The 9,777-nt window shown below is 35.7% G+C and overlaps 1 protein-coding gene across 1 annotated transcript; it reads right to left on the bottom strand.

Annotated features, from left to right (window-relative positions):
* Window positions 1-2,502: 2,502 nt before the first annotated feature.
* On the bottom strand, window positions 2,503-5,247 carry LOC139869444 (beta-glucuronosyltransferase GlcAT14B-like). The gene is made up of 4 exons (XM_071857759.1): window positions 4,475-5,247; window positions 4,313-4,388; window positions 4,106-4,221; window positions 2,503-3,150 (listed from the first exon to the last, which is right to left on the bottom strand). The coding sequence occupies exons 1-4, from the start codon at window positions 5,052-5,054 to the stop codon at window positions 2,636-2,638; spliced, it is 1,287 nt and encodes a 428-aa protein (XP_071713860.1). The 5' UTR covers window positions 5,055-5,247; the 3' UTR covers window positions 2,503-2,635.
* Between the last annotated feature and the right edge of the window lie 4,530 nt (window positions 5,248-9,777).

Here is a 9,777-nt window from a genome sequence, read left to right as displayed (position 1 = left end):
TAGGCTTTACAAGCTAGACAGAAAGAGTGATGCTTTAGTTATGGAGCGATTGGTAAAAAATGATTCTGTTTGGGCTGCTACATGGGATTGGGCCAGAATGCCAATGGGTAGAACAAATGGTGAATTAGAAGACCTGTTGATGCTTTTGAATGATTTCAAGTTTGCTTCCAAAGAAAAGGACAGTTGGTCATGCTCTCTACATAATCATGGGTTATTCTCCACTTCAATTCTTACTCAACTTATTGATGAGAGGCTTCTGCCTTCAACTGCCCAGGATAATTGTACCATGCGTAACAATTTTCTTCCTCAAAAAATCGGTATTTTCGTTTGGCGTGCAACTCGTAATCGTATCCCTGTTCGTTCCGAATTAGACAAACGTGGTGTTGATCTAGACTCGATAAGATGTCCGGTTTGTGATGAGGATATTGAAACAATAGAACATATTCTTCTTAAATGTTCGTTTGCAAAAGATGTTTGGAATAGGGTATTTCGTTGGTGGAATATGGGAATCATGGATCATACAAGCTTGGATCAAATGTTTAAAGGTAACAAATCTGTTGCTATACCGAACTCCTTTTCGAAATTATGGCAAGCAATTGAGTGGATTTGTGGCTTCGTAATATGGAAAAATAGAAATCAAGTGGTGTTCCAAAAGAAAAAAGGTAATGGTCCGATGGTTCTAAACGAGATTCAAATAAAGTCATTTGAATGGATATCGAATCGGTCCAAAAGTTTTAATCTCGAGTGGCATCAATGGCTTGAAAATCCAAACCTATTGATTGACAATGGATAATCTCCATAGTCCAGTCTTTATATTTCATTTCGCTAGCTAGTACTCTGTTTTCATAGTTTTTTGTATTCATAGTATATACTTCCTGCTTTAGTCTAGTCCTCTGTTATGATTATGTATTAGTATGCTATCGCATACTATATCTGTATCTTTTTCTAATTTTAATGAAATTTCTTTTTGCCTTTCAAAAAAAAAAAAAAAAAAAAAAAAAAAAAAAAAAAAAAACTTGAAGTATAAACTTGATTATCATATGACACACCTTAATTTACCTTTAATCTCCTACAGTTAGAACTCAAAAAAGTTCTCTTTGGCAACCGTTGCTAAGGTGGTACCCTTTATCAATATGATGTAGTTACTCTAACGCCAAAATGGATCAATATGGTTCTTATAAGAATTAAGTAATCCAATGAGTAACCAACTTGACCGATTGACCAACTTACCTAAATACTCATTTTGTTCTTTGAAGAGTATGCTACCTAGATGATCATCAATCAAGTGATTTGAATTACTTTATTTGTTCATGTCCTTGCATAACTATAAGATGCATAAATTAAATTGATTATCATTAAGGGATAATGTTTTTGGGGTCTACTAAGGTTGTACTGTGTTATGTATGTTTAAAACTTAATAATACTATGAAAGTTTCAAAAACTGTATATCTAAACTCACCATGTGTATATGAGTATATCACTTCCATGGTCCCCTTATTAGTGTAAACTTTTAAAATGCACAACATTTTAAATTAACTTCATTTTGCACTAATAAAATATTATTTAATTTGCGACGATCTGAAATATAATTGTGGATATAGATAGAACTTCTAAAGTGAATAATTTATTTGAAATGAAATGGAGTACCGAGTATGTCTTATCGAAAAATGAAAATTCTTAAGACTATTATTAGAAAACTTCAAAATATTACTAAAGGTTCATTTATATAAGCCTAGAAGTATGTTGTATGAATACTTCTATGTATATGTATCAATTAATCTTAAATGTATATGTATATTTGACTGTCCTAAAATGATTGTTGAGTATAATAATAATAAATAGAGGACGAATGAATTTTTATATATTAAAACTGTAAACACAAATTTAAACTCCAAATGTAAACATATTTAGCATTAGAAAATTAAAAAATAGCCACTTGTTGACTATGCCGACACAGGTAATGAATCAACGACCATGACATTAATGGAAAGATTCCAAACCCACCGGTCATTTTCACTTGTTATACCATTTGGTAATTTAAACATTATTTTAGTTTAATTCATTGATCAACAAACTGATCTTTCAATCAGATAACATAATTATAATCCCACAAATGCGACTAATTAAGTGGACTAGTGGGTCATGTTCACCAGTACAAAAAAAAAAAAAAAAAAAAAAAAAAAAAAAAAATACTAATACGTACAAAGAAAGAAAAAAAAATAGTACTCTAATCAATGAAACAAGGATTTTTCTAAGCCATTTAGCTATCGATAATCGATAATTTATATAAAAGCATCATACGTGACATATTTAACATGACACAATAATTTTATGCGTCTTAACAGAGTTAGCTTTAAAAAAATACAATATTTTATGATACAATTAATCAACATTCGCAAACGACACAAGATTTTGAAATAGTGATTTATATTTTACAGATTGTTCTGTTTTCAAGGACTATTTAATACAGACATCCATTCTTGGTATCCATCATTGTCCTGAACCCCTTAAAAAGCTACGGAGTATAAAAATTGGTAATTAGGGTTCTAGAAAAATTTACTCACCATCAAAAGTGACTATAACAAAAACCCCACATTAATCCAAATATATTACAACTAGTCAGTACTCGTTTTCGTCATCTACACTGTCTCGGTCTAAAACTCTCTTCGGACAAAAGCGAGTTCACAAGACTTGCAAGCCTTTCGGCCCCTCGAGTAGTCTTCAAAAACGTAATATTCCCAACCATCGAACACGGGTCCGACCCATTTTCACGACTACCAATACACCACCCACCAGGAACAATCATATCCGGGGCCCGGAATAATAGTTCTGAGTCGATACTATCGAGCACTGGTTCATCTTGGTGAAACTTTCTCGCAAACGGCGCGTTGCTGTCGATCATCCTCGACATGTCTTGTAATGTAAGAAAATGTGGATGCTGTTTTGGAGGGTTATCCCATGCAATGAAGTGGAGATCACTGTTGACTGTCGTATTGCTAAACTCTTTAGCATTGCATAAAACTGTGTGAAAATAGCCTTCGGGAGATGAGACGAAATTAGCATAGTACATAAGAACTGTTCGAGGTAAATTGTCCCAGCCCCATATACAAAAGTCGATAAATGAGCGAGATAAAACCATCCATGCAGATCCTGAAAATAAAACAGCCATTGTTAGAACTATGTATACAGTATACAATAAAAGAGATATAGGTGTGCCCAGGTCCAAAACTTGTGATAGGATATATAATGCACACACACAGATAATTTGTACTCGTATATATGTGACAAGATGGGTCGAACATATCCTATTATAGATATGAGCCTGGTCTTGGATCGAGACCAGATGTATTATAATACCTAATCCTAAAGTCAATATATTATTTAAGAGATTCAAAAGGTCAACCTTTATAATTCTATTATACCCCATAGATTTCCAAAGCCAAAGATATAGCATGCATGATAAAACAATTTGTTACATTTACAGTTCACTAAAAAATCTCACCATAAGTCATGAATGTTCAATAACATAATTGGATCAAATACAGACAAGCTCCATTTATATGATGAAAGCCAAACATTTTATGGACAAGACAAGGAAATGTAATTCAGCCTAACTAACTAACTATCATAAGCAGTTTTTTTTTTCTTCAAAATTTCGGCCAACAAACGCAAGTCATGGTTTGTCTAATGCTCGAATCCAGATCAGGATTCATGCGTAGAACTAAACCTCTAACAAAATTTTGCTGCCACATCACAGTCCTTACGGGTCCAAATCAGGTTACGTGCGTATTCTAGACCTCTAAAAAGAATTAACTAATGGTCAAAAGTTATAGGTAGTATTAGTATATCACCATGGACAAAGGCTTCAAAGTTCACAAGCACCAACCTATTTTGGAACTAGAACTGGAAGTTACAATATAGATAGCTGAATGAATGATTTGACAGTACCTTACAACCTTAACTACATCACAATTATTAATACCAGAACTGGTGAAACAAGCAAGAGACAACCCAATATGCAAGCCAATTACCATAAATAGCATAAAGGAACAAACTTTATAACTCTATTGCTTAAAATTGAATATATAATTCAATAAAAAAAAACCTGTAAATAATTTGAAAGCTGTGGGTACACTTCTTCTTTGCGTGATCGCAAATATTTCGCCTTTATCCTTCAAATACAATCCAGGATCAACAAACACAGGCTTCGCTCTATGATACCTAAACATAACACACATTCAATTACATCTAATTATTCAAATTCCACATGTTAAACTAACAAATTAGCACGATTATAATAAATTAATCTTACTCTTTCCATCCAATATTACTCGTATGATCGATAAAATTCAAATCCCTCGGTAACGAACTAAACGTGTGTATCAGATCTGAATCAACCACAAATTAACCAAAATCAGTATCAAAAAAACATAAAATGCAATAAAATTAACAATCAAATGAAGCTTAAATTCACCATCTTGAGTCACAAGTGGATAATCAGATGCACTGAGATTAATAAACCAGTCCCAATCTCCACCTTCTCTTAACAAAATTGCCGCAGCGTGAAGCGTATTCGCAACCATTGTCGGTCCACGGTACGTCACCAGATTCGCTTTCGTGATCATAACTACATTACCAAATTTCACAAAAACAGGATGATTTTTCACAAAATTATGCAATTCAATTCGTTCCTCAGGTGCAGATTCAGCGTCTAAATGAACAACATAACGGTTATTAGGATGGTACAGAGCAAGTAACGTTCGTCGGAGCATAACGCCGTCGTGATTTGAACCGGAAATTAAGTAAGCGAACCGAGGCGGTTGAGATGAATCGGATTCATAGACCGGCCGGTTCGGCCGGAGCTTATCTTCAATAAAAACAGAACCGCCGGAAGGTGAATAGTAACCGATGAAGCGGTCGTTGAGTGAAGTTAGGGTTATGAAAAATAACAGAAATGAAAAAATGGCTGACCCGACGGCTAATGGATAGATCCATTTCCGTTTAATGGTGTGTGGATGTCTCAAATGCATGTAATAACTTCTTAGCTTCTTCATAACAGATGGATCTTGAAATTGGGGGAAAATTGTGAATTGAATCTGAAATGAGAGTTGGATGAATGGCGGCGTAAGAGTGTGGATTTGGAACCTGAAAATGGTACTGTAATGAAGATGATTTTAGTACTGTAGATGGGTGAAATGAGAAGAATAGTACGGAGTAGATGTCAAGTTTATGCAAATAATAATTCAACTTGTTTGAAACGGTGATGACTCAAAGCTTATGGTTCACACTAAATTAATGGCTACTATTAGTTTACACTATTATTTTTTTTGGTTAAGTTACAGTGACGTTTATCCGGTTGGTTATTCTATTGAAGGTATAAAAAAATAATACGAGTAATATTATTTTAATAGCTTTCCATGTTATATCAAAGGAAAATACTTTTTCCATCTGAAATCAACTATTACAATTTAATTTAGGAAAGTCATATTTTTTCTTTCATCATTACAATTATCATTAAGGGTATGTTTGGCTGAGTAGCTTATTGGAGCTTATGGGAGCTTAGGAGAGCTTGAACTTATGATTTTAATAAACTCCAAGTCATAAGCTTTGTTTGGTAGACATAAAAAGTCGAGCTTATGAAAATCATAAACTCTTAAAAAATAAGCTACTTGTAGTAGCTTATGAAAAAAAGTAGAGCTTATGAACTGAAAAATAAGCTCCAGCTATTTTACCAAACACTTATAAAAAATAATAAGCTCCAACAACCAGCTTTAAAAATAAGCTCTAGCTCCAGCTCTAGTCCATAAGCTCCAGCCCCAGCTATAAGCTCTAGCTCCAGCTAGTTTCACCCAAACACACCCTTATAAGTATTATATACACAAATAAAAATACTTTTACTTTTTTTTTTGGCTAAAAACTTTAACTTTGTAAAAACCCTAGACCTTCATCAAAAAAATGAAGACTCGGAACCCGGATTACAAACAAAGGCAATGAGGGCAAACCCAAAAACAAATAAACAATCTACAACACAAACTAAAACTAACTAACAATCAAACACAAGCTAAAAGAAAATAACGAGCACTACCAAATAAAAACGAAGAAACGAAACGAATACATCACGATCCATCAACATTATCCTTACGACCCACAACCTCTTTACCTTTCTTTGCCCGTGACCTCCTACACTCTTTTTGCTTCGGAAGTGTCTTCGACCCGATCAATTTGCCCTCCACTGTAAGACCCTAAACCCAAGTGTACAGGTGTACATAAACGTTGAATAATCAAACTGGATTAAATCGAAACTGACAGACTGAGTTTGAGATTGTGCGCGCCGCGCACAGGCAGTGGTGCGCGCCGCGCACCTTGTCTGATGGCAGTTTTCTGTTTTCTTTTAATTAGAGTTAAATGAAGGGCATTTTGGTCATTTCACTTGAGGACGGATCTGTAGCCTTAATACCATAATTGGATCTAGTTTTGGATCACTTTCAAATCCACAAACACTCCCATTTCATCTAGAGAGAGAGATTCTAGAGAGAGATTTGGAGATTTGGAGAAGAAGGAGCTTGAATCGATCAAAAGCTCGAGTGTTAAAGTTGTTCATCTCGCTCCTAGCTACGTTGTGGTAGTGTTGGTAAGTTCTAAATCCGAGTTTTCATAGTTTGATTAGTGTTCATAATTGGGGTTTTGGATTTGGGTGTTCTTGAGTAAAACCACTAGTTGATAATTGGGTGATTGAGCTAGTAAATGGTGTCGATAACCATTGTTGGTGGGTTTTGGGTTGGATGATGAAATTGATTAGTTGATAATCATGTTCGGGTGTTAATATCACTAGTTAACTTAGGTTATAAGTGATTAAGTGTGTAAGCTTGCAAAATAGGTGTTTTGACTTGAGATTAGGTCAAAACGAGTTTTGTGTAAATTGATGCAAGTAATATGTTTTGATGATGAAACCTTGAGTAAAATGAGTTGTTGGAACATAATCACTAGTCGATTGTGATTATGGGGGTTTTCGGGTGAGATTTGACTTAGTCAAAGTGGGAGTAAGTGCTAATGGGTCGAAATTGCACTTATGGTGTTTTGGGCATAAGCTAGAGTGTTTAGCTTATTTGTTTGTGAATTACTTAGGTGATTTGCATTTGGACGTTTAGGAGCTCAAGCGGGATTGCTTTTCAAGTAATCGAGGTGAGTGGAATATTTATACGTTTATGTATATAATTTGGTTGCTTGTGTGCGGCGTGGTAAGTGATATCCGTTAGGATTCACTTTTCGGGGACCACAATTGGGTTGGAAAATATAGTGAGTGATATCCGTATGGATAGCTCTTCGTTGGCTATATTTGGTTGCGATATGTGGTGAGTGATATCCTAAAGGAATAACTCTTTGTCGACCATGATTGGAGGTGAGGCATGTGACGAGTGATTAATGTTTGACCTATCGCTCTTCGTTGGTCACATGTGTGTGTTTGGTTATGTAGCGAGTGATTAATGGTTGACCTATCACTCTTCGTCGGCTACATGTGTGCGTTTGGTTATGTGACGAGTGATTAATGCTTGACCTATCACTCTTCTTCGGTCACATGTATATGTTTGGTTATGTGGCGAGTGATTAACGTTTGACCTATCGCTCTTCGTTGGCCACATATGTGTGTTGGGGTGAGTGGTGAGTGTTATCCGTTTGAGGATCCGCTCTTCGTTGGCCACTTATCGTAGGATGGTAAGCGGTTTCGCTTTTCATCGGCCATCATTGTGATTGAGGTAAGTGTTAACGTTTCGGTTGCACTTTTCGTCGGCCTCATGGTGCATAGTGGTGAGTGGTTAACGTATTTGACCTACCGCTCTTCGTCGGCCATGTACGCGTTGCGATGGGTGGTGAGTGGTTAACGTATTTGACCTACCGCTCTTCGTAGACCACCATCGAGTCGAATGTCGACATTGTGTATGTCGGGGTGTGTAAGTTTCACTAGCATTGTACGTATCTTGTTGTTGGCACGTATTATTGTTGAGATCTCTATGCTAATGGTGTTGACTTGTTGTACATAAGATTATACGTTTATTGCGGTTTGCTAATGATTATTGTGTTGTTTGTGTAGGTGTATGCAAGTGATTGAATTATGTATGTATGCGTATAAGTATTGCATTCACTAGGCATTAGCTTACCCTCTCGTTGTTTACATTTTTAGGTTCGGAGGCGGACGTGGCAAGGGTATGCTCGGGGTTAGATGATTTCCCCTTTTGATGCTTGCTTGGATTACTTTTGGTTTCGACTTAGGATTGGGTAGTTTATCCCCAAACATCATGCTCGTAGTTGTGTTTGGAACTTAAACTCATGTAGTCGAAAACTTGTATTTTGTACGAAAGTCGTAAAACGGCCGATGTGGGCCCGGTGTCGTAAAACTTGTTTTATTATTGAAACGTGTTAGTTTTACATATTATAAAATGTTGTGAAAAGTGTTTAGTCTAAAAGCGTCGGGAAGTGGGAGATCATTAAACGAAAAATGAAAAATCCGGACATAACCTGATTTGGCTTGTGCGCGCCGCGCATAGATGGGGCTGCGCGCCGCGCACCCTTACTGAATAAAAAAAAAATTATTTCGCGTTTTCGGTTGGATAACGGGTTGGGTCGTTACAAGTGGTATCAGAGCATGGTCTAAGGGATTTAGGTGACTTGAGATAGGCGCCTAGACTTAGACTTTTTGTGTGTGCTTATTTGTTGCGGGACTTGTAGGATTACGGGTCGGCTCGGGTTTTAGCTAGTGCCTTAGATTGTAGGTGAACTAGCTATGTATTGATTATGTTGTTACTAATCGTGTTGTTTTGTGTTGAACATCTAGCGAGATGGTTGTTGTATTCATGAGCTCGGCATGGCGTGTGAGCGTAATAATGCTTCACGACCATTATTACGGTTGCAAGCCAAGTCAAGTAAGTGATGTACAACAAGTATTGAACTAGATGGGATGTGCGAACGGTGGCGTATTTATATGATTGTGAATATTGTTCGTGACGGTGTATGTAATTTATTCGTGTTGCGTTCCTAACCAAGTTCATTTCTTAGAATGAAGACGAGGAACGGACATGATAACGAAGATCAAAGCGAAGACTCCGAGTTCACGGTCAAGGTTGAGGCCATTATACAAAGGCATCGTGTGGCCTTTCTAGAGGACGTTAGGAAGATGTTCATAGATTCGATTAATGAGGAAGTAGTCGGCCTAGTTAAGTGACGTTTGCAGCAGCGTATACGAAATAGTTATTATTTTTATTACAAAATACGATACAAATTACACAAGTTTTATTTATTTATTTATATGAAATATACCTAAACCTTGCTACAACACTTATAGGCAGTGTACCTAATCGTAGAGTAGTGTAGTTTTTAGTAAGTCCGGTTTGTTCCACAGGGAGACGGCTTATTGCGTACACTATATTTTTAAACAATTATATTTGTATATATATATATATATATATATATTAGTAATATAGTACTATTATTATTATAAAAAGGGAGTTTTACCGTTTAATGACCGGTTTGTCGATTTTAAATAAAGCGTAAAGATAAATGATGATAATATAAATAACAGAATTTAAATTGCGATAAAGTAAATTGCAGTAATTAAAATGACAGTAAATAAAGGTATGATGAAATATGAAATAAAAGTATTATGCTTATTTAAACTTCCGTAATCATGATGTTTGACGTTTTGATTTTAATTAATTGTTACCCGGGTTAATTGTCCTTTGTCCTGGTTTATTTGATACCTATCTGGTTTTTTTGTCCATAATA

The sequence above is a fragment of the Rutidosis leptorrhynchoides genome, chromosome 9 (genome assembly GCF_046630445.1).
Source record: "Rutidosis leptorrhynchoides isolate AG116_Rl617_1_P2 chromosome 9, CSIRO_AGI_Rlap_v1, whole genome shotgun sequence".
Classification (NCBI taxonomy): domain Eukaryota; kingdom Viridiplantae; phylum Streptophyta; class Magnoliopsida; order Asterales; family Asteraceae; genus Rutidosis; species Rutidosis leptorrhynchoides.
Note: the sequence above shows the minus strand (reverse complement) of the source record. Positions and strands in the feature narration are given on the sequence as shown.

Coding starts and splice junctions, on each gene's coding strand:
- LOC139869444 (XM_071857759.1), bottom strand. CDS start 5,054: ATGAAGAAGCTAAGAAGTTATTACATGCATTTGAGACATCCACACACC. Junction 4,222..4,312: donor AGTAATATTGGATGGAAAGA/GTAAGATTAATT, acceptor TGTTATGTTTAG/GTATCATAGAGCGAAGCCTG. Junction 3,151..4,105: donor AGCTTTCAAATTATTTACAG/GTTTTTTTTTAT, acceptor TTTTATTTTCAG/GATCTGCATGGATGGTTTTA.